Source organism: Hipposideros armiger, unplaced genomic scaffold (assembly GCF_001890085.2).
Source record: "Hipposideros armiger isolate ML-2016 unplaced genomic scaffold, ASM189008v1 scaffold_1224, whole genome shotgun sequence".
NCBI lineage: Eukaryota > Metazoa > Chordata > Mammalia > Chiroptera > Hipposideridae > Hipposideros > Hipposideros armiger.
In genome coordinates this window covers 190941-215386 of record NW_017732574.1, presented here as the reverse complement: position 1 = coordinate 215386, position 24446 = coordinate 190941, and the positions used below count along the sequence as shown (strand labels likewise).

At 39.7% G+C, this 24446-nt stretch overlaps 1 protein-coding gene across 1 annotated transcript in view; it reads left to right on the top strand.

Moving 5' to 3' along the window:
• Window positions 1-348: 348 nt before the first annotated feature.
• Window positions 349-24446, top strand: part of LOC109376857 (DNA repair and recombination protein RAD54B-like) — a 59423-nt gene continuing 35325 nt past the window's right edge. The window contains exons 1-4 of the mRNA XM_019632993.1: window positions 349-533; window positions 1246-1327; window positions 7705-7865; window positions 17998-18169. Of these exons, the coding sequence (XP_019488538.1) occupies window positions 7731-7865; window positions 17998-18169 (307 nt within the window). The 5' untranslated portion in view covers window positions 349-533; window positions 1246-1327; window positions 7705-7730. The remainder of the gene's footprint in view (window positions 534-1245; window positions 1328-7704; window positions 7866-17997; window positions 18170-24446) is intronic.

Below are 24446 nucleotides of genomic sequence, written 5' to 3'. Positions count from 1 at the left end.
GTGTACAGTAGTCCAGTGCTCAATCAGAGCCCAGGATGTCCGGAAGCAAGAGGAAAAGCAGTGGTGATGTGGAGGGGACTGCTAGGAAGCGCTAAAGGTGTAGAAGACTCAATTTGTTGGACTTATGAATGAATCCGATTTACAAACGTTCTTCCTAAACGGAACTTATTTGTAAATCAGGGACTTACTATACACCACAGTACACAAAAATCCAAACAAACACAAAAAGAGGAATGCAAAGGAACATGCGTGGTAAAGTCGTCCAATCAGAGCTGGGCTGGACAAGGGGGCGGAGAGGTAGTGCGCGCGCAGCTGGCTCTCCGGTGATTGGCCACGCCCAGGCGGGAAGCTTGAGCTCTTCTGCCGGCAAGGGAAGTGCTGCGTACCCTGATTTCTCTTGCCTGACGGTTTGGGACCCTCGCTGGTGTGTGTTCCTGGAGGACAACCTTCAGGTGAGGCTGCCTCAGCCTGTAGGCTTGTGTGGGACAAAGCCCGGAGGGACTGGAGAGCAGGCCTCGGAGGGAGAAGGGACGGTAAGCGGCAGAGCGGCTGTTGCCGCGTCCAGCGGGTCCCTGAGCGGGGTCTGAAGTGAGAAGGACCCCCTCGCTGCTGTCTGGAGTGGCTGGGGGCGGAGGGCGCGTGGTGGGTTTGCGTTTGTAGTGGTGGGAGGCCCTCGGGAGAGGTGAGGCCCGACAGGGGTGCCTCCGCACCAGCTCCACGGTCCGGCCGCCATGCTCCGGCGATGCTTGGGTGTCTTTACTCCAGAACTAATCTACCAACACTCTCCTACCTGGTGTTAATGAATTAATTAACAACAGATTTTTGTAGGCCGGTTTAGTGGGGCCACAAAGTCAAAGAAACAACTTAAGCCACGAAGTGAAATAACTACCACCTAATGTAGATGGAAAGCAAAAAGGCAGAAACGGAGAAGGTTTGTTGCTGGTTCTTGGTTGTTGGTTTACAGTCTTGCTTCCCATCCCCCTTCAAAGCCCAAACGAATCCATAGATTCTGGTCATGATCCCCATTGTCGAGCTACATCCTTGACTATCTCCCCTTGAGGGACCTTCATCATCTGTACTTTCATAGGACCTTATGTATTAAACAGCCAATAATAAATATATGTAATCATATTCCAGATAACATTGAATGCTTACTATGTGTAAGTTTTGTTCTAAGTGCTTTAAGTATTTCATTTGCTCTAATAGCCCTATGAGTAATTATGATTATTGTACCCCTTTTTATAGATGCGGAAATGGATGCATGAAGAGGTTAAGTAACCTGTGCAAGACCACACGCTAGGAAGTGTCAGTCCAGATATATATTCAGGTATTTACCTCCAAATTTGTGTTCTTAATTATTGCACTACATTGCCAAATAATTTAGGCCTTCTGGTATGTTGCAGCTGTCAGCCTGGACTTGCCATTTTAACTTGGGAGGACGGAAGCAGGTAGGATGTTAGTCATCTCAGAAGTTGTAGCATCACAACAAGGCTGACAAATGGGCATTATTGCTGGGGCCTGGGAAAAGGCTCAAATAGCCCTAATTTAAGAGGTGATGAGGATGCTGAAGTACAATATTTAGGGGGGGAAATATACTGATGTCTGCAGTTTACTTTGAATGAATCAACAAATTAGATGGATTGATGGATGCCTAAGGTCATATGTAAATGGAGAGCCAGAATTCAGGCCTGCTTAGGCTGGCTCTAGAGCAGCGGTTCTCAACCTGTGGGTTGCGACCCCTTTGGGGGTTGAACGACCCTTTCACAGGGGTCGCCTAAGACCATCGGAAAACAAAAAGATGTTTACATTACGATTCATAACAGTAGCAAAATTACAGTTATAGAGTAGCAACGAAAATAATTTTATGGTTGGGGGTCACCACAACATGAGGAACTGTATTAAGGGGTCGCGGCATTAGGAAGCTTGAGAACCGCTGCTCTAGAGTCTGTTTTCTGAACCGCGATTCTGTGCTGCTTTTCACTTACATTCTCAAATTCATTATTTTTTTATTAGTTTACAGGATAAATAGGGTTGAAAAATTAGAAATCATATATTAGGTCTAGAAAGGTTTCAGGGTTTAAGGTGGGGATGAAAGAAATTTTACTATCTAGTCCATTCTCTGTATTTTACAAATGAAGAAATTGATATCCAGAGAATTTAAATAGCTTGCCCCAAATTTCTAGTTACTGTGTTTTTCTAGTGTTCCTTTTAAAAAGGTGTTGGTAAGAATTTTCAGTTTTACAAGGGCAGTCTGACTAAATGCAAAGAATAAACCTGGTACATTTCATGATGTGGATGTCATTTTTATTAGTGATATCTAGAATTTATTACTTTTAGTAGGCTCATCATTATCTTATTATTTCAATTGAGCTATTGTCATCTAAAAGCCTTGAGTTTTTCATCTGAACTTCCCGTTTTCTATTTCATTTGATCATTAAGTAACTGAGTCCAAGTGCAGGGCCTAACCTTTGTGTTTTTAAATCATCTTGTTGCAGTTAGCTTGTATCAGTTTTAAATTTGTGTCAATTATATCTAGGAACGTGTACTATTCTGCTGACTTATTATAAAAAGGAAAAGGAGGTTAATGAGGTTATTTTGGCATTACTTGTTTGGACAGAATCTGTATTGACCGCTGGTATTGGTAAATACTGCTTCTAAAGTAAACAGTCACAAACCATTTTTGTAAATTTAATTAAAACCATTAATTTGCTCCAAAATTATGTTTAGAGATCTATTTTGTGCTTGAATAAAAAACAGAGAATGTCCTCTTCTAATCCTGTAAACTGTATAAAGGGTTATTATTTATCAAATACTCGTGTTTCATTATTTTAACATTGCTGAAATTAGGAAATCTCTAACCATGATATCATGTCAGTTTAATTGGCTGCACTTTTTTCTTTCCTGGGTACATAAAATAATAGTGCATCTTACAATTGATAGCGTCGTAGATTTGATGAAACATAGTAATTAAAAAATATAGTTAGTGACACTTTCCCTATTTTAGCGGTAACATTTTTATTGTAGAAAATTTGAAATATACAGAGAAGAACTCAGAAGAAAATAAAAATTTCTGGCAATTTCAACACCCAGAAATAATCAATGTTAATGTTGTGGCATGTATTCTTCTAGTCTTTTAAAAATCTTTATAGAATTATAATTTACAGTTCAATGTACAGTGTACAGTTCAATGTGTATACTTGGTGAGTTTTGACAAAGTCGTGACACACTACAATCTGATACACGTTATGCCTATCACTCCCAAAAGTTCTGCCTGCCCCTTTGCTTTCCAATCTTTTAAAAAGTATATACATAGCTGCTCACGGCGGTTCATGGCAGCTCATGCCAGCTGTCGGCCACTCACGCTGGCCACTGGCCACTCACGATAGCGTACGGGCAGCCCACTGCAGCCCCACTACAGCCTACTCTGTCGCCGGTGACTCACAGCAGCCCAGCTCCAGGTCGAGCTGTTGTTCAGCATCTTAGCTGTAGAGGGCTCAGAGTCACTGGCCCATGTGGGATCTGAACTGGCGGCCCTGCTGCTCAGAGCTCGCGCTCCCAAGCCAACTCTTAACCAATGAGTCACTTGGCCGGCCCCTAATTCATATTTTCTTGATGATATATGATATGGAGTATCTTTTTATATACTTATTTGAAATCTGTATATCTTCTTGGTGAGATGTCAAGGTCTTTGGCCCACTGTTCAGTTGGGTTGTTTTCATATTGTTGCGTTTTAAGAGTTCTTTGTATATTTTGGATAGCAGTCCTTTTATCAGATGAATCTTTTGCAAATATTTTCTCCTAGTCTGTGGCTTGTCTTCTTATTCTCTTGACATTGCCTTTTTTCAGATCAGAAGTTTTTAATGTCAATGAACTCGAGCTTATCAGTTATTTTATTTTATTTTTTTTATGGATTTTGACTTCGGTGTTGTAGCTATAAAGTCATCCTCATACCCAAGGTCTTTTAGGTTTTCTCCTATATTATCCTGTAGGAGTTTTATAGTTTTGTGTTTTACATTTAGGCCTGTGATCCATTTTGAGGTAATTTTTGTGAAGGTTGTAAAGTCTGTGTCTAGATACTTTTTTTTTTTTTCATGTGGATGTCCAGTTGTTTCAGCACAATTTGTTGAAAAGACTGTCTTTGCTCCATTGTATTGTTTTTGTTCCTTTGTCAAAGATCAATTGACTGTATTCATGTGGATCTGTTTCTGGGTTCTGTATCCTGTTCTATTGATCTATTTGTCTATTGGTTCACCAATACCACACTGTCTTAATTACTGTAGTTTTATAGTAAGTCTTGAAGTCAGTCCTAACTTTGTACTTCTCTTTCTATATTGTGTTGGCTAATCTGGGTGATTGCCTCTTCATATAAACTTTAGAATCAGTTGGTTAATATCCACAAAGTGTAACTTGCTAGGATTTTGTTTGGGATTGTGCTGAATCAATAGATTAAGTTCCATGACCATAGACTATATCTCTCTGTTTATGTAGCTTTTCTTTGATTTCATTCAGCATAGTTTTACAGTTTTCCTCACATAGAACTTGGACAGATTTTGTTAGATTTATACCTAAAAAATTTTTTTTTCTTTTGGTGCTAATGTAAATGGCATTGTGGTTTTTTTTTTTTTCGGGGGGGGGGAAGGATCTCTGTCTCTTTATTTAAGCCTGGTCTTGTGGTGGCAACCTTGCCAGCTGAGGGTGAAAAGGTGTGTGATGGTTCCAGAACATTTTGGAGGCTTCAGGGGTGATGCTGCTCATGACCAGGAGTCCCCACACAAACCAAAGGGACTAATGAGTTGTGGAAGAGGAGCCCTGAGACAAGTTCTGGAGAGACAGAATGCGGGGGAGGGGAGGGTATGAGAGGCCAAAGGCAGCACCCAAGAAAGCTGGCTCATCCTCCAGACGTGAAGCTGCCGGGCAGAGCTCCCTTGTCACGGGGGGGACGGCAGGAGGTGTGCCTTGGTGCGCGTATGGTTTCTTGTCAGAGCGAACCACCACCCAAGGATGTTGCAGCTTGCGACAGCCGGCTACCCCTTATCTCCTCATTCCTTGCAGTACTGGATTCCATCCCCCTCCAGGTCCCCGCTTAGGGGCTTGGGATGCCAGAGAGCCCCGGTTCGGATCCCACATATGAGGGCCAGTGACACTGCCCTCTACAGCTAAGATGCTGAACAACAGCTCAACCTGGAGCTGGGCTGCTGTGAGTCGCCAGTGATGGCATAGGCTGTAGCACCTTTGGCAGTGGGTTGCCATGGGCTACCGTATGTAGCCAGCAGCCAGCGTGAGCGGCCAGCAGCTGCAGTGAGCAGCCGTCCAGAAGCTGGCGACTGATCTGCCATGCCCGGGAAGAGCGTAATGATGGTGCCAACTTGGGCCAGTGAAGCAACGTCCTCCACAACTAGACTGAAGAACAAAAGGACAGCAACTTGTCTGTTCCCCTTCCCCCAATTCCCCAGCACTGTTCTCATCCCCCAATTCCCCCCCCAAAAAAAAATCTTAAAAAAAAAACAAAACCAAAAAACAAAACAAAACAAAAACATTCCTCTTGTCATTAAACATTCTTTTAAAAGGTGACTTCCTCCCCTTCTCCCATTCATGGCTGTAGAATCATTCATATAACAAATACTGAATGTTTCTTTGTGTTTGGTACCGGCAATATAGTGATAAGTGTAATGTAAGACTTCATGCCTGATTCAGGAGTTTACAGCTTAGGTGAACTAATAGGAGATTTCACTACACTGAAAAGTAGTTGGATAATGCACAGTTAGGAAGGGCCTTTAAGTCTTTGGAAGGAGATGAAGAGGACTCATGGTTAAGACTCCTAAAGGATAATGTTGGAATTAATCAGGCAAAGAAAAATGGGAAAAGGCATTCCCAACACTGTATAGGGGAAAGTTTGTTCAAAGGCGTAGAGGAAAAGAGAACAAGGCTTGCTAGAGTATATTCTAATGTGTGGGTATAACATAATTTATTTATCTAGTACTGTGTTAATGTACTTTAAATCTTTCCCCCCACTATATGTAATGCTAGCATGATTATCCTTATGCATAATTCTTTGCGTATTATATCTTTGATAATTCCTTAGGGTAAATCCCCAGAAGTGGAAGTTGTGGGCTAAACAAATAATTTTGGCAGCCATCTATGAGGTGTGATCAAACAATGTGGTGAATGTTTAAATAAAAAAATATTTATTATAGTAAAAGACACATTGCCATTGATCCCCCTCAATATACTCCTTTTGCTTCAAACACACTTATCCCATCGTTCTTACCACTTTCTGAAGCAGTTCTGGAAGTCCTCTTTCATGAGTGTCTTTAGTTGCGCTGTTGTGGCTGCCTGGATATCCTGAATCATTTTAATTTAGGGGAAGAACCAGAAGTCGCACGGTGCCAGTTTCGATGAATGAAGTGGATGAGGAAACACCATAACGTTTTTATTTGACAGAAATTGCCATCTACCAGAAGCAATGTGTTACACAGAGCGTTGTCATGATGGAGAATGATCTACAGAACACTTTAAAACACACCTTCTCTCAACAATAGCTCACACCCGACTGACTGCACCAAACAAGTTGAAACTTGTCACGCTGTTATTAAGGTTTGACGCGCAGCTTCCCATAGTGAAGATCCCTGCCTTTCTGTTGGATGGTACTTGGCAGCAGCATTCATTGTATTTTGTGATCAGAACAGAAAGGTCCCGTGTCATGCATCGCTTCTGGTACGGCAATTTTTGTCAAATAAAAACATTATGGTGTTTCCTCATCCACCTTATTCAGCAGATCTGGCACGGTGTGACTTCTGGCTCTTCCCCAACATCAAAATGACCATGAAAGGTAAATGTTTTGAATTGATTCAGTACATCGAGGTAGTCATGACAGTGCAACTAAAGACACTCACGAAAGAGGACTTCCAGACTGCTTCAGAAAGTTGCAGGAACGATGGGATAAGTGTGTTCAAAGTGAGGGGGAGTATTTTGAGGGGATGGGCTAATGGCAATGTGTCTTTTACTATAATAAAATTTTAAAAATTTAAACCTTCACCATATTTGAGCATATCTTGTACATCTTGGTGGTGGCTTATCTTGTATAGTGTTTTGTGTAGTAGCTTTGAATTGGAGTGCTGCTATTGTCTGTTGCAGAAGCATGATCTATTTACTGTTCTTATCTTCCATCTGTCTTTCCCTGTCTCCTGGTGGAAATAATATTGAGCAAAAGTTAGGAAACCTGGTTCTAGTCTCTTGATATATTCATTCAAACATATTTGTTAGTAATTGTAATGCATCTGACATAGTGGTTGATGCTGCTTATAGGATGGTGAAGAAAACAAGCATTATTGCTCCCCTCATGCAGTTTATGGATTAGTGGAATAGAAAAAAAGCAACCTACTTTACATATGTATGTGAATAATTATGTTTCCTTTGACTTTGAAACTACTATCTAAATTCTATTAAAGACTATATCATGTCTAATCTATAGTATTACCAAAATTGATATAATATATGCTCAAGTTTGCACTGTTCAATTTAAATCTTAATTTCTTTTCAAAAACCCTTTGTGATGGAAAATAAAATCTTACTAGCTGTTGAATTTCTTTTAAAGCATTTTACAAGCTTATTCTCTTATATTTTTAAAAACATGGGTGAAGTGATGAGCTATTTTTATATTTGGAAGTGATTCTGATCAGACTTATGAATGATTTCTGTTTTCAGTATTTTTCAGGTTTCTACTGCTGAATATGAAACGATCTGCAGCACCAAGTCAGTTGCAGGGGAAACCCTTTAAAAAACCAAAATTTATACCACCAGCAAGAAGTAATTCAAGCCTGAATGAAGAGTTTACAAAACTGAATCCAGATATAAAATTATTTGAGGTAAAAAAAAAAGTAACAGAAGCATTATATAGAGGAGCATGTATTTATTTTAAAAATGCCATTTAATGAGCTACACAATACCTACTGCCTATAGGAATTTTCAGCATTTCTTACAAAGTCTTCCATAAATTTTTTTTTTTTTTAGAGTAATGACATATATTGGGTTGTTGGAAATGTCATGACGTATTTTCTCTATGTTTTTCAAAGGTCATTTATTTATATAAAGAACAAAGATCAATCAGTGATATATTGCCCATTTTGTTTGATAACCTTTTGCCATCTTTCAGTGAGCTTCATAATGCCTCGTTCATAGAAGGACCTGTCTTTATTTGCGAAAAACTGAACAAGGTGCTGATTTACGGTCTCATCTGAATTAAATGTTATACCATGCAAGGAGTTTTGAAGAGAGCGAAACAAGTGGAAGTCTGATGGCACAAGGTCGGGCGAGTATGGTGGGTGTGGCAACACATCCCATCCAAGCTCCAATAATTTTTGACTGGTGCTCAAACTTGTATATGGTCTCACGTTGTTGCGATGGAACACAACTCCTTTACAATGAACAAGTTCTGGACGTTTCTGGATGATGGTTCATTCAAACTGTCCAATTGCTGACAGTATACATTCGAATTGATCATTTGGTTCCTTGGTAGGAGCTTGAAAAACACAACACCTTTAAAATCCCACCACACTGAGAGCATAACGTTCCTCTGATGAATATCTGCTTTCGATGTCGTTTGAAGCGAATCATCATGTCAGGACCAAGATTGTTTGCACACCACATTGTTGTAAAGAATCCACTTCTCATCACCAGTTATCAGTCGTTTCAAAAAAGGATCATTTTCCTCACGTTTAATGAGCATAATGCAGATGTTTATACCCACCGTCAAATGAACTTCTTTGAGTTCATGCGGAACCCAAATATCGAGCTTGCTTACATATCCCAGCTTCTTCAGGTGGTCGTGAATGCTTGAATGATGGATGTTCAATGTTTCTGCAATCTCTCATGTCGTGTAACATGGGTTTGACTCGATCAATGCCCTTATTTTGTCGTCATCAACCTCGGTGGGCCTCCGTGACCGAGGAGCATCGTTGAGATCAAAATCACCAGCACGGAATTTCGTGAACCATCGTTGGCACTGATGTTCTTATAGAGTATTGTCACTGTAAAGTTTAAGCAACTTTTCACAAGCTTGACGCGTGTTCTTCCCTTTATGGAAGTAAAACATTTTTTGGAATGAAGCTAGAACTGTCAGCTGTCAAATGAAATAGCAATGATACAGATGCGAGTGACTCTAGTACTTCCAAAAATGAACTAGGTGCCATCTGTTGCAAACATGCTTCATGACTTTTCCAACAACCCAGTAATTCGGTATATAAAATAAACTTTTGGTTACCCGTAAAAAATACCTCTGTGAGGGAAGGAGTGGAAATTCTTGTTAAAAAAAAGTTATTCTGATTATTGTTCTTTTTAAAGATACTACATAAAAAAGTGAAAACTTTAGACAAGATACTTTAAAGAGAAACATGTAAATAATGATATATATCACTATTCTGGACATATCTTTTCATTTTACTTTTAAAAAGTAATGCTTGAAGCAGTCTTAAAATATATTCTTTACTACTAAGAGAAAGGATTGTTTGGGTCTTATGTATATAAAAGGTATATAAAGGTATATAGAAAGTGTATAACATGGGCAATCCACACTTCTGCTACTCTACACTTCTCTGATCCATTTACGCTATGGAGATTAAAGTCTACTAATCGTTTTTATCTTATTGTGGTAAAATATATATAATAAAATTTGCCATTTTAACATTTTCAAATGTGCAAGTGTTACCGGATAGTGGGCCTTTCTCAGTGTGATGCCGGGGCTTGGTTCCCACACTAGGGGTTGAACCCAGGCCTCCTGGAGGAGAACCGGGAATCCTAGCTGCTACTTTGCTGGAGTATGGGCCCTACTGAATGCAATGTCCAGGTTTTTGGTGTCTCTAGCAAAGAATCGAATGTTTAGTTTTTTTTTTTTTTTTTTTTAAGGTTTTATTGGTGAATTGGGGTAGGGGAATAGCATTGGGGAATCGGGGAAGGGTAACAGAGAAGTTGCTGTCCTTTTGTTCTTCAGTGTAGATGTGGAGGACGTTGCTTCACTGGCCCATGTTGGTATTATTGTGCTCTTCCTGGCTGAGGCAGTTGCTCGCTGGCCATTGGACGGCCGCTCACGCTGGCTGCCGGCTGCTTACTCTGGCTGCCAGCCACTCATGGTAGCTCACAACAGCCATTCATGGTAGCTCATGACAGCCCGCTGCAGCAGGGGCTGCAGCCTTCGCCATCGCTGGCGACTCATGGCGCCCAGCTCCAGATCGAGCTGTTGTTCACCATCTTAGCTGTAGAGGACACAGCGTCACTGGTCCTCATGTGGGATCTGAACCGGGGCCCTGCTGCTCAGAGCTGGCATCCCAAGCCAACTGTCAATCAACGTGCCACTCGGCCAGCCCAAATGTTTAGTTTTTTGAGGAACTACCAAACTGTTTTCCATAGCTGCTGCACCATTTTACATTCTCACAGCAATGTTTGAGTGTTCCCGTTGCTCTGCATCCTCAGCAACACTTGTTATTTTCTGTTTTTTTTTTTTTATTGTTTTGATTATAGCAGTCCTAGTTGGTGTGAAGTTGGATTTTTTTTTTGTTTGTTTGTTTGTTTTAGCTGAGCCATCCTGCTACCTGTTGGCAGCTCAGCGGCTGCTCAGCTCGGGCTGGACTCGAACCGCTGTTGCTCAGAGCTCAAACTCTTGAGCGAGCTCTTAACCAACTGAGCCACTCGGCCGGCCCTTGAAGTTGGATTTTATTGTGGTTTTGATTTGCATTTCCCCAGACTAGTGATGCAGAGCATCTTTTCATGTGCTTATTGGCTGTCTGTATGTCTTTGGAGAAATACCTATTCAAGTCCTTTCAGGTTTTTAATTGGTTGTTTGTCTTATTGTTGTTGAAAACATCTACTAATTTTTGACTCTGCCTTTTTTGGTCTGCATGTGTTTTCCCCTACATTTCTTTAGAATTCTGGCTGCAACATAAAGAGAAAACATAGTTTTACGTTTTAAATAGGTGTTTCTTTTTTTAAGATAGCTTTATTTAAATACAATCCACATACCATACAATTCACCTACTGCAATTGAGTGGTCTTTTGTATATTCACAGAGTTGTGCAATGATCACCAAAATGAATTTTAGAACATTTCCATCACTCCAAAAAAAAAAGTATGCATAGCAGCATTTATTCTCCATTTTTCTCTAAATCCCTCAGCCCTAGATATAATACCAAAGTCACAAGTACGAACACCAGAAAAAACTAGATAAATTTGACTTCATCAAAATTAAAAACTCAAGGGTGGCTGGTTAGCTCAGGTGGTTAGAGCGCAGGCTCATAACGCCAAGATTGCCGGTTCAATTCCTACATGGGCCAGTGAGCTGTGCCCTCAACTATATTGAAAACAACGACTTGATTTGGAGCTGAAGGGTCTTGGAAAAACACACTGTTCCCCAATAAAGTTTAAAGAAAAGAAAAAAAGTTTAATTAAAAAATAAAATTAAAAACTCAGAACCCCAAATGAGATACTACTTCACCCACTAATATGGCTATAATAAAAGGGATAATAATAAATGGGCAAGATTGTGGAGGATTGAAACCCTCATACACTGATGGTTTCTGTTTCTATAGATTTGCCCATTATGGGTATTTCATATGATCTTTTGTGACTGGCTTTTTTCAGTTAGCTCATTCATGTTGTAGCATGTATCACTAATTCATTCCTTTTTATTGCCGAATTTATTAGTTTTTTATTGCTCCTATAACAGAGTACCACACATTTAGTGGCTTAAAATAGTACAAATGTATTATCTTACAGTTCTGTAGGTCAAAAGTCCAACACAGATCTCACAGAGCTAAGTAAGATTCAAGGTATTGGCAGGGTTGCATTCGTTTCTGGTGGTTTTAGGAAATAATGTTTCCTTTGCTTTTCCTATGTTCTCTAGGCCATGTGCATTCCTTAGCTCATGGCTCACTTCTTCCAAACCAGCAATGGCAGTTTGAGTCCTCACGTTATCATCTCTGGTTTTCTGAAACTGGAACTCATTTGATTAGATTGGGCCTAACTGGATACCCTGGGACAATCTCTCCATCTCTAGGTCCTTAACCCTAATTACATTTGCAAAGTCCCTTTTTGCCATGTAAGATAACACATTCATAGGTTCTGGGGATTAGGATGTAGACATTGTTTGGAGGCATTATTCTGCCTACCACACTGAATAATATACCATTGTATTAATATAGCATTTTATTTATCATTTATCAGTTGATGGGTATTTGGGTTTCCACTTTTTAATTTATGAGGTATTATGAATAATGCTCATGAATATTTGTTTACAAATTTTTGTGTGGACATTTGTTTGTTTCTCTAGGGTGCATTCCTAGGAGTGGATTGCTGGATCATATGATAACTCTGTGTTTAAACTTTTGATAAACTGCCAGATTACTTTCCAAGGTGTCTGCACCATTTTTATTCCTATCATGAGTGTTTGAGGGTTTCAAACGTCCACATTATTGCCAGTTTATTATCTTTTTTATTACAGTGGGTAAAGTAGTATCTCGTTTGGGGTTTTGAGTTTTTCATTTTGATGAAGTCCAATTATCTAATTTTTTTAGTGTTCATACTTGTGATTTTGGTGTTATATCTAAGAAGGTCATGAAGATTTACTCCTGTATTTTCTTCTAAGAGTTTTATAGTTTTAATTCTTACATTTCAACTTATAACCCATCTTGAGTTAGTTTTCATGTGTGGTGTGAGGTTGGAGTCCAGTTTCATTCTTTTGTATGTGGGTATCTAGTTGTTCCAAAACAATTTAAAGATGTTTCTTTCCTGCATTAAATCATCTTGACACCCTTGTCTTAAGGTTTATTTTCTGATGCAGTTTGTAAGGACTAATTCCAAACCCAAAACACTGATTTATTCTTTTTTTTTGTGTCAGAAAACTAAGTAGTTACTTTGTTTGTTTATTACTTATAAATTTTATTTTTTCAATTAAAAATTTTTTTTAAATTACAGTTAACATACAATATATTAGTTTCAGGTGGATTCAAAGTTGCCTCCATATCTTGGCTGTTGTAAATAATGCTGCAATGAACATATGGATGTAAATGTCCCTTCGAAGTACTGTTTGGTTTCTTCGAATAAATATTCAGAAGTGGGATTACTGGGCCCTGCTTTCTCTTGTGATAGCCTTTGTTTTAGAATTTATTTTGTCTAGATTAAGTATTGCTACCCCAGCTTTTTTAATTTTTTATTTTTATTTGCATGAATGCCTTTTTCCATCCCTTTACTTTCAGCCCGTATGTCTATTTGGATCTGAATAAGTCTCTTGTAGGCAGCATGTGTAAGGGTCTTGTTTTTTTATCCATTCAGCCACCCTACGTCTTTTGATTTGAGCATTTAATCCATTATCATGTAAAATAATTGTTGATAGATATGTAGCTAATGACATTTTATTATTCATGTTTTTGATGTTTCTTTGTTTCTTCTTAAAGAAGTCCTTTAAATTTTTTTGTAATACTGGTTTTGTGGTGATGAGTTCCTTTAGCGTTTTCTTGCCTGGGAAGCTCTTTATCTATCCTTCAATTCTAAATGATAGCTCTGCTGGGTAGAGTAATCTTGGTTGTAGGTCCCTGCTTTTAATCTCTTTGAATATTTTGTGCCAATTCCTTCTGGCCTACAAAGTTTCTGTTGAGAAATCAGCATACAGTCTTATGGGAGCTCCCTTACAGGTAACTAACAGCTTTTCTCTTGCTGCTTTTAAGATTCTTTCATTGTCTTTAAACTTTGGCATTTAAATTATGATGTGTCTTGGTGTGGGCCTCTTTGGATTCATCTTGTTTGGGACTCTGTGCTTCCTGGGCTTGTACATCTGTTTCCTTTGCCAGGGTAGGGAAGTTTTCCACCATTATTTCTTCAAATAGGTTTTCAATTCCTTGCTCTCTCTCTTCTTCTGGTATCCCTATGATGTGAATGTTGGTATGCTTGATGTTGTCCCAGAGATCCCTTAAACTATCCTCATTTTTTTGGATTATTTTTTTTGTTTTTTTTGTTCTGATTAGGTGTTTTCTGCTATGTTATCTTCCTAATTGCGGATTTGAACCTCTGCTTGATCTAATCTACTGTTGATTTCCCCTAATGTATTCTTCATTTAAATAATTGTATCTTTCATTTCTGACTGGTTCTTCTTCATGTTTTCGTCTCCATTTTTATGTTTCTGATCTCTTTGTTGAAGTTCTCCCTGAGATCATTGAGCATTCTGAAAACCAGTGTTTTGAACTCTGCATCTGGTAGATTGCTTGTCTCCATTTTGTTTAGTTCTTTTTCTAGAGCTTTGTTTTGTTCTTTCATTTGGACATGTTTTTGTCTCCCCATTTGGCTGCCTCCCTGTGTTTGTTTCTATGTATTAGATAGAGCTATTATGTCTTCCTGTCTTAATAGAGTGTCCTGGGGGCCCGAGGGGCACAGCCTCCCTGCTCATCTGAGCCAGGTTCTCCAGGTGTGTCCCTTGTGTGGGTTGTGTGTGCCCTCCTGTTGTAGTTGAGTTTTGGTTACTGTTTGCATGTCAGTGGGAGGGTTTGACCTTCAGGCTGATTGATTGTCAGGACTGGCTGTGAAGATAGTGGAGGAGCAGGATTTGCTTTAGCAGGGCTCTGGTGTCTGCCCTTTGGGTGGTGTTCTGGTGTGGTCTGGTGTGTTGGTTCTGGGGACTCTTGGGAGGGAGTCTGTTGCATATCAAGGTCAGCTGCTGCCTGTGCCCTGCCTATGGCCAATTGGTATGACCTACAGAGTAATTTGTACATGGTTGCCTTGTGCTGGGCTTGGAGGTGCCTGGGAGAGGCTAAGCTGCGAACAGACTCCAACTGCGGTTATTGCTGGGTTCGTGGCTGCTCAGCAAGTTCTACAGGTGACATTGAGGCCAGATTCTGCTTGTTTGGGGTTTGTGAACCTTTGAGAGGTTTTACGAAAGTCAGCAGCATGAGCCAAGACAGGCCATTTGTATGGGAAAGCCACTGGAAGTAGCTTGGTTGGGTGGGGTGAGTCTCAGGAAATCACCAGGGTGGGACAAACAGTGTCAAGTTGTTGTCCTTCAATCTTAGTTGTAGAGGGCGCAGCTAGCTCAGCTCCAAGTCCATTCGCCATCTGGCCGCCCTTCGGCAGCTCAAGGCCGCTCAGCTTAAGGTGCTGTGTTCAATCTTAGTTGCGGGTGGGCATAGCCCACCATCCCATGCGGGAGTCAAACTGGAAACCTTGTTGTTAGGAGCATGTGCTCTCACCAGCTGAGCCATCCTGCCACCTGTTGGCAGCTCAGCAGCTCAGGTGCAGCTCACTGGCCCATGTGAGAATTGAACTGGCGACTCTTGCTTGGAGCTTGTGCTCTTAACCAACTGAAGCACTTGGCCGGTCCCTACTTTGTCTGTTATAGTCTTAAATTTTTGTCCTTAAACTATTTTTCTTCTTAGATTGAATTAATTCATACTAAGAAAGTATTATTTTGGTGACTTTAGGGTTTTTCTGCTCAGTTGTTCTGGTACATAGAAAGTCTGGAGCAAATTGAGCATCAGAATAATTATACCGATGGATAATAACCGATTAAATAATATAGGACTCTGAATCCATACTAACTAAATAAAAGAGAAGAGTAACTTCTTCTTGGAATGGAATGCTAAATCATAAAAATAGAAGTAATGATGGTGTTAGATGGATGCCAAAAGTAGTAGGTGAATGTTTGATCAGGGGGTAGGGTATTTGAATAGACTCAAGCATCTCCTAACAACATACTTTAAAAAATTATAAAGGGGTGGGGCCGGCCAAGTGGCTTAGTTGGTTAGGAGCGCGAGCTCTGAGCAACAGGGTCACTGGTTTGATTCCCACATAGGCCAGTAAGCTGTGCCTGAGCTGAGTTGCTGTTGAGCTGCCAATAGGTGGCAGAATGGCTCAGCTGGTGAGAGCACATGCCCCTAACAACAAGGTTGCCTGTTCAACTCCTGCTGGGATGGTGGGCTATGCCCACCCGCAACTAAGATTGAACAGGGCACTTTGAGCTGAGCAGCTGTAAGCTGTCAATGGGTGGCTGGATTGTGACTGGACTTGAAGCTGAGCTGCGCCCTCCACAACTAAGATTGAAGGACAACAATTTGGCTGTTCCTTTTCCCCAATTCCCCAACACTGTTCCCCTTCCCCAATTCTCCAATAAAATCTTTAAAAAAAATTATAAAGAGGCAAATATTAACTTTGCAGGGAGACCTGACAGACACCACCTCAATCAAAGGAATACCTCCAGTAATGGGACAAATCCATATTATGTACTTCCCAATGTGATGAACACTGATATTCCTGTTCAAAATGTGTAACCTGAAACTAATCATAAGGAAACATCAGAAAACCCAAATTATGGGACATTGTACAAAATAGTTGGCCTGTATTCTTCAAAAATGTCAAAGTCACAAAACATGAATAAAGATTGAGGAGCTATTCTAGATTAAAGGAAACTAAAGAAACATGATGACTAAGTGTAATGTATGACCTGAGATTGGATCCTGACTCGGAAAAAACTATAAAAGACATTTTAGGGATAAGTGACTATATTTGAATATGGACTGTGGATTAGATAATAGTATTATACAAGTGTTAAATTCTTGAATTTGATAATTTTACTGTGATTATCAAAGGGGGTGTCTTTGCTCTTTGGAATATACTGAAATATTTAGAGGGAAAGGAGCCAGTGCCTGCAGCTTATTCTGAAATGTGTACACACACACAGACATACATATACACACACACACACACAAGGGAGGGAAAGAGGGCAAATTAAATGCAACAAAATGTAATCAAATGGTGAATCTAGGTAAAAGGTCTGTGGGAGTTATTTTTGGAATGTTTCTATAACTTTGGATGTATCTCAAAATAAAATGTTGCAAAAAATAAAATTTATCATCTCCATTAGTTTATTATTATGACTTACTTTATAATCTTACCAGATGGTTTTTTTTAAATATCTCTGAAATTTCTTATAATGAATATTTATAGAGGTATGACAGCTGTGTCCATTGTGAATTATATTTTTAAAAAATTCTAATATGCTGTGGTAGGCAGAAAAATGGCCCTCTAGAAATGTCCATATCCTAGTCCTTGGAACCTGTGAATATGTTATTTCACATGGCAAAAGGAACTTTGATTAAATGATTGATTTTAAGGACTTCGAGATGGGGAGGTTATCCAGGATTATCTGGGTGGGCCCAATACAATCATAAATGTCCTTAAAAGCAGAAGAGGGAGACAAAAGAGAGGGTTAGAGAAAGATGTGATTATGGAAGATAGGTCAGAGAGATGCAACATAGCTGGATTTGAAGTGGATAAAGGGGCCACAAGCCAAAGGAATGTGGGTGGTTTTTAGAAGCTTGAAAAGACAAGGAAATGTATTCTCCCTTAGAGCTTTCAGAAAGGAATATAGCCCTGATGATAACTTTGATTTTAGCTCAGTAAGACTCAAGTTAGAGTTCTACTTACAGAATCATAAAACGGTAAAATTGCATTGTTTTAAGCCATTAAGTTTGTGGTAATTTGTTACAGCAGCAACAGAAAACTAACACATGCAAAAATAGAGAAACCAGTATATATATATATGAAGAACTCCCATGTATCCATTACCTAGTTCCAACAATTGTCAGCTCATGACCAGTGTTGCTTTATTTATTTATTTTTTTAGCTGAGCCATCCTACCTGTTGGCAGCTCAGCGGCTGCTCAGCTCGGGCTGGACTCGAACCGCTGTTGCTCAGAGCTGAAACTCTTGAGCGAGCTCTTAACCAACTGAGCCACTCGGCCGGCCCTAATTAAGCACAATTTTAATTCTGTTATGTCTTTTAGCTTTTACGACAATTAAAACTAATTTTAAAAATAATAAAAATTGGATTTTTAATTTATTTAAAAATATCTCTTCTGTTTAGATATAGAGAAACTGGTAGCTCATATTTTAAATTAGGAATCTATTATGTAAAAATATGGAAAATTAGATTGAATTTTTGCATAAAATACATATTTTATCCTTTTAGGTTGCTGCAAATAAGAATACTTTTCTTCAGTCACAAACTGATCCCAAATTATGCAGTTTAAGTATTCTACCTGCTGAAGAAAGTGCTAGAGAAATTAATCACAGGGATAATTACAAGGGAAAAGATTATTTTGAAGCATCTGCAATGACTACATTAGACCTACATCATACAGGTAAGATTGTACTTTTTATTGATAGGGTTTATACTTGACCAGTTTTAATACAGTATTACTTAAGTTGATTATAACAATGAATATGTTTATTATATTCGAAAGTTATTGATATATTACCACTAGATTTCTGACAATTCAGATTTTTTTGTCATAATTTATCTTTAATGATTGGATTAATAGCCTTGTAATTCAAATCTTGTATTTTATAATAGATGTATGTCTAAGACTTCATTGTAAACTTATTGGTCAAATATGGTATTTTCCCCAAGTACCAAAATGTGTGTAAAGATTTGAAAAAAAAATTTCTAAACAACTATTAATAGGGCCGGCTGAGTGGCGTGTTGGTTAAGAGTTGATTTGGGAGTGTGAGCTCTGAGCAGCAGGGCCACCGGTTTGGATCCCACATGGGCCGGTGACGCTGCACCCTCTACAGCTAAGATGGTAAACAACAGCTCGACCTGGAACTGGGCTGCCCTGAGTCGCTGGCGATGGTGTAGGCTGCAGTGGGGCTGACCAACAGCTGGCGTGCGCTTTCGTGAGCTGCCATGAGCTGCGGTGAGCAGCTGTCCAATGGCCGGTGAGCGACTGCCTCATCCAGGAAGAGTGCAATGATAATATCAACATGGGCCAGTGAAGCGACGTCCTCCACAGATAAACTGAAGAACAAAAAGGACAGCAACTTGTCTGTTCCCCTTTCCCCAATTCCTCAATAAAATATTTTTTTAAAAAAAGCTATTAATAGTACTAAAATTGGAGAGGTGAAATTGAAATGAGTAAAATTGTTAATTCATTATAGTCCATGGAATAACTTCAAATCAGTTAGCTTTGAATTATGAAGGTATATAATTGCAGGAAAACCAAACATTTAACAAATGTTCCCTCCTCTCTTTGTTGAATTGAGTTAAAATAATGATTATAGTTTTTTTGTGTTTGTAATTGGTAGTTTTCAGGTAATTAAAAAAATAACTAGGATTGTTCACAGATGTTTATTTGGCCTTGTGAAAGGAAACATTACGACTACATTTTTCCAAATTGCATTTTATTTATTTTTTGGTTAAATAAACACATTAAGGGAGAGAGCCCCATCTGCTGGTCTATAGAATAGTAACTGCCATCCTTAAGATATCAAGCAAATCAACAAAGTGCTGTAAGCGCTCACCCTTTTGAAGGAAGTTATTGAACTTTGTGATGATTAATTAATTTGACCTATAATTGGGTTCATCTCTTGTTGAAGCAGAAAGGAATTCTGTGTTTTCCCAACTGGCCAGGATACTTAGTATAATTTATTTTCAAAAGCTGTGACTAGTATCAGGACAAAATTGGGAAGGACTTTTGGAGCTGGTATCAATTCAGTGAGATCCCTAGAGATGTCTCTGCTCTGGGCATAGCAGTTTAGCTGCTGCTCTGTTTCACTGATTTGCTCTCTCTTTATTTTTGTCCATCTTCCCTTCCTTATTTCTTCCTTCTGCTTTTGTTAGTTGAATATCCTATTTTTCCAGGCTTTCTTCTCTCCTGTCCAGCCCATTTTTTTTCCTATCATGGCAGCTAATTTCGTCACCAGAGGATGATATTTAGACTACACTATAATATATTTCGTGTTACTGATTTGGAACATTATTTGTGTTCTACTATAGTTTCTCATTCTCTTCCCTGTTAAATATAAGAAGAGAATTAAGAGTTAAGATAAATTGAAGATGGAATTAATTTATTCAACCCTTAATCCTTCTCTGATGTAGTACATTCATTGGACTGAGAAACCTGTGCCAACCACCTGATGCCTTCCTGCCTCTCATTCAGAGAGAGGCTAACTGGAGAAAAGAGCATTGTAAGAAGCATTTTGCTTTTTGTGGTGATTGCTGGAGAGGGATGTTGTATATTGAAAAGTATCAAGATGAAAGACCTATATAGTATATACTCCCCTTTTGATATTCTTTCAGCCCTAGAGCTAATTCACCTTGAAGCGAGTTCCAAGTCTATATGTCCCAGTTAAAATATATCCTCATTTTCCCAATCACTTTTTCATTTTGAAAAATTTCCCATATATAGAGAAGTTAAGAGAATAATCCAGTTATCCCAAATTCAATAGTTACTAACATTTTGCCTCATATGTGTTTTCTTTTAAATGATATAAGTAAAAGTATATCAGCATATGCTGGATCTTTTGGATGTCACCTTATAATTGAGTATTATTGTAATATTTTATGTCTGTAAATAACAATAAGTGTGGACAGAATGTGTAAATGGAATACTACCAAATCAAGGTTTTGTATATTCAAATAGAGCCATCATATGCGCTATTGGAGAACAAGCTTGTTGAACACAAAAGAACCTATACCAACAAAAGAATACGTTGGTACCATATTTACATTGTAATGAACAGTTTAATTTCAGTAAGTTATCACTATCATGTTAAATTAATGTGATTTTTTGTTTGTTTTTAATTGGGGAATTGGGGGAGGGGAACAGTATTGGGGAATTGAGGAGGGGTACCAGCCAAGTTGCTGTTCTTCAGTCTTAGTTGTGGAGGGCGCCAGTTGCCATCTGGCTGCCGTTTGGTAGCTCGTGGCCTCTAAGCTCAAGGTGCTGTGCTACAATCTTAGTTGTGGGTGGGCTGTAGCCACCATCCCATGTGGGAGTCGAACCAGCAGCCTTGTTATTAAGAGTGCATGCTCTATCCACTGAGCCATCTGGGCGGCAGCTCAGCTCAAGGTGCTAAGTTGTTTTAGTTGCGGACAGGTGTGACCCACCATCGGACAGACAACCTTGTTGTTAGGAGCATGTGCTCTCACCAGCTGAGCCATCCTGCCACCTGTTGGCAGATCAGGGGCAGCTCAGCTCGGGTCCAGTGTCACTGGCCCATGTGGGAATCGAACCGGCGGCCCTGTTGCTCAGAGCTCACGCTCTTAAGCTAACTCTTAACCAACTGAGTTACTCAGCTGGCCCAAATTAATGTGATTTTTGAATTTTATTGGTTTGATTTATATTTAAATTATAAATGTTTTTTTTTATTGTGATAAAATGTCCATAACATAAAATTCACCATTTTAACCTTTTTTTTTGTTTTTAAGATTTTATTGGGGAATTGGGGGAGGGGAACAGTGCTGGGGAATTGGGGGAAGGGGAACAGACAAGTTGCTGTTCTTTTGTTCTTCAGTCTAGTTGTGGAGGACGTTGCTTCACTGGCCCATGTTGGTATTATCATTGCACTCTTCCCGGGTGAGGCAGATCGGTCGACAGCCTCTGGACGGCCGCTCACGGCGGCTCTTGACGGCTCACGCTGGCTGCCAGCCATACATGGTAGCTTATGGCAGCCCACTGCAGCAGGGGCTGCAGCCTATGCCATCGCCGGCAATTCACGGCAACCTAGTTCCAGGTCGAGCTGTTGTTTACCATCTTAGATGTAGAGGGCAGTGTCATTGTCCCTCATGTGGGATCCGAACCGGGGCCCTGCTGCTCAGAGCTGGTGTCCCAAGCCATCTCTTAACCAACGCGCCACTCGGCCGGCCCACATTTTAACCTTTTTAAGTGTGCAGTCCAGTGGCATTTAGCACAAGTACAGTGTTGTGTAATTATTACTACTGTCTAGTTCCAGAACATTGTCATCACACAAAAAGGAAACCCTAGAACAATTCATAGTCAACTCTTCATTCTTCACTCTTTTCCCAGTCCTAGTAACTACTAATTGGCTTTCTGCCTCAATGGTTTTGTGTATTCTAGATATTTCTTATGAATAGAATCGTACAGTACAAGCTATGACAATTAAGTTCACGAACTCATCCTAGAAAAAGTGCTACATACCTCATTGTTGAATATCACTACGGTCACCTTTGAAGTACTCCCCTTCCCCTTCGAAAGCTATGCACCGATGTCAGCGTCTAGTCCACTCTTCAAAGCAATTTTGGAACTCTTTTCCTGGAATGGCCATCAGAGCTGTTGTCGTATTAGCCTTGATGTCCAGAATGTCATCAAAATGTCTTCCTTTCAATATTTCCTTTATCTTTGGATAAAGGAAGAAGTCATTAGGGCCAGATCAGGTGAGTAGGGAGGGTATTTCAATACAATTATTTGTTTACTGGCTAAAAACTCCCTTACAGGCATTGTCGTGATGCAAGAGCCATGAATTGGCAAAAAGTTCAGGTCATCTAACTTTTTCATGCAGCCTTTTCAGCACTTCCAAATAGTAAACTTGGTTAACTGTCCAGTTGGTACAAATTCATAATGAATAATCCCTCTGATATCAAAAAAGGTTAGCAACATTGTTGCAACAAGTTCCCAAGCTGAATTGTCAGAACTTTGGTATATAGGTATGCCTCATTTTATTGTGTGGATGAAAAAAGGTGTTGTAGGAAAAGTAGCCTCACAGGCTGATCTGATTTTAAATTCCTAACTGGGCAGGTCATGGTGGGTAGTCACGCCCCAGGCATGTATCTTCTTTAGTAAAAGGTTTATTTTTGCCTTAAGTAAGCCCTTCCTTGTTTCTGTGCATCTAGGTTAACACACTCTTGAAATAGGCATAACCACCCTCAAGAGAGCACATAATCTTATTAACTATCCTGTATTCCAGTCCCTGCCTTGCTTTTCTTCAACCTCCATGTAATCTTTCTTTCCTTCCCTCCTTAATTTCAAATGCATAAAAGAAGCTGCAAAACTGTTAATCTTTGGAGTATTTGAGATCTTGCTCCCCAGCATTTGTCATCAGTTGGCTCAAATAAATTTTTACAAAAAGTTTACAGCTTGGACGTTTCTTTTTTCTTTTTCTTTTTTATAATTAAATTTGTTGAGGTGACAATAGTTAGTAAAATTACCTAGGTTGTAAGTGTACAATTCTACAGTACAAGGTCTGACAATTAAGTTTGCAAACTTGTTGCAACAATGTTGCTAACTTTTTTTGATATCAGAAGGATTATTCATTATGAATTTGTACCAACTGGACAAACAGTTAACCAAGTTTACTATTTGGAAGTGCTGAAAAGTCTGCGTGAAAAAGTTAGACAACCTGAACTTTTCACCCACAATTCATGGCTGTTGCATTATGACAACGCACCAGCTCACATGGCACTGTTTGTGAGGGAGTTTTTAGCCAGTAAACAAGTAACTCTATTGGCATACCCTCCCTACTCACCTGATCTGGCCACCAATGACTTCTTTTTTATTTAAAGATTTTATTGGGTAATTGGGGGAGGGGAGCAGCGTTGGGGAATCAGAGAAGGGGAACAGTGTTGGAGAATCAGGGAAAGGGAATAGACAAGTTGCTGTCCTTTTGTTCCTCAGTCTAATTGTAGAGGACGTTGCTTCACTGGCCCATGTTGGTATGATCTTTGGCTCTTCCTGGCTGAGGCAGTCAGTATCCAGCCATTGGACGGCCACTCACGCTGGCTGCCGGCCACTCACGGTAGTGCACGGCAGCCCACTGCAGTCCCACTGCAGCGTATGCTGTTGCCAGCCACTCATGGCAGCCCAGCTCCAGGCTGAGCTGTTGTTCACCATCTTAGGTGTAGAGAGCCCAGCGTCACTGGCCCTCATATGTGGGATCCGAACCAGGGCCCTGCTGCTCAGAGCTCACGCTCCCAAGCCAATTCTTCACCAACTACACCACTCGGCCGGCCCACCGACTTCTTTCTTTACCCTGAGATAAAGGAAATATTGAAAGGAACACATTTTGATGACATTCAGGACATCAAGTGTAATACAATGACAGCTCTGATGGCCATTCCAGAAAGAGTTCCAAAATTGCTTTGAAGGGTGGACTAGGTGTTGGCATCGGTGCATAACTTCCCAAGGGGAGCACTTTGAAGGTGATTGTAGTGATATTCAGCAATGAGGTATGGAGCACTTTTTCTAGGATGAGTTTGTGAACTTAATTGCCTTACCTCGTACATCCAGTTTGGATGTTTCTAGTGTTGACAATTGCACTTTGCTTTATTGGGCTTTGCTGATAATGCCTTTGTTGCAAATTGAAGGTTTGTGTCAACCCTGTGTTAAGCAAGTCTGTTGGCCCCCTTTTTTTACTAGCATTTGCTCACTTCGTGTTTGTGTCACATTTTGGTAATTCTTGCAATATTTCAAACTTTTTCATTATTATATTTGTGATGGTGATCTGTGAGCTGTGATTTTTAAAAAAATTTTATTGTTAGTTTCAGGTGTACAGAACAATGTAATAGTTATCCTTTTCACCCTCACAAAGTAACAACTCCCCTCCCCCCATGTATTGCCCTCACCCCCTCCCCGATATCATGCTTATCTATTACAATTCCATTGATTCCATTCCCACTCTCTA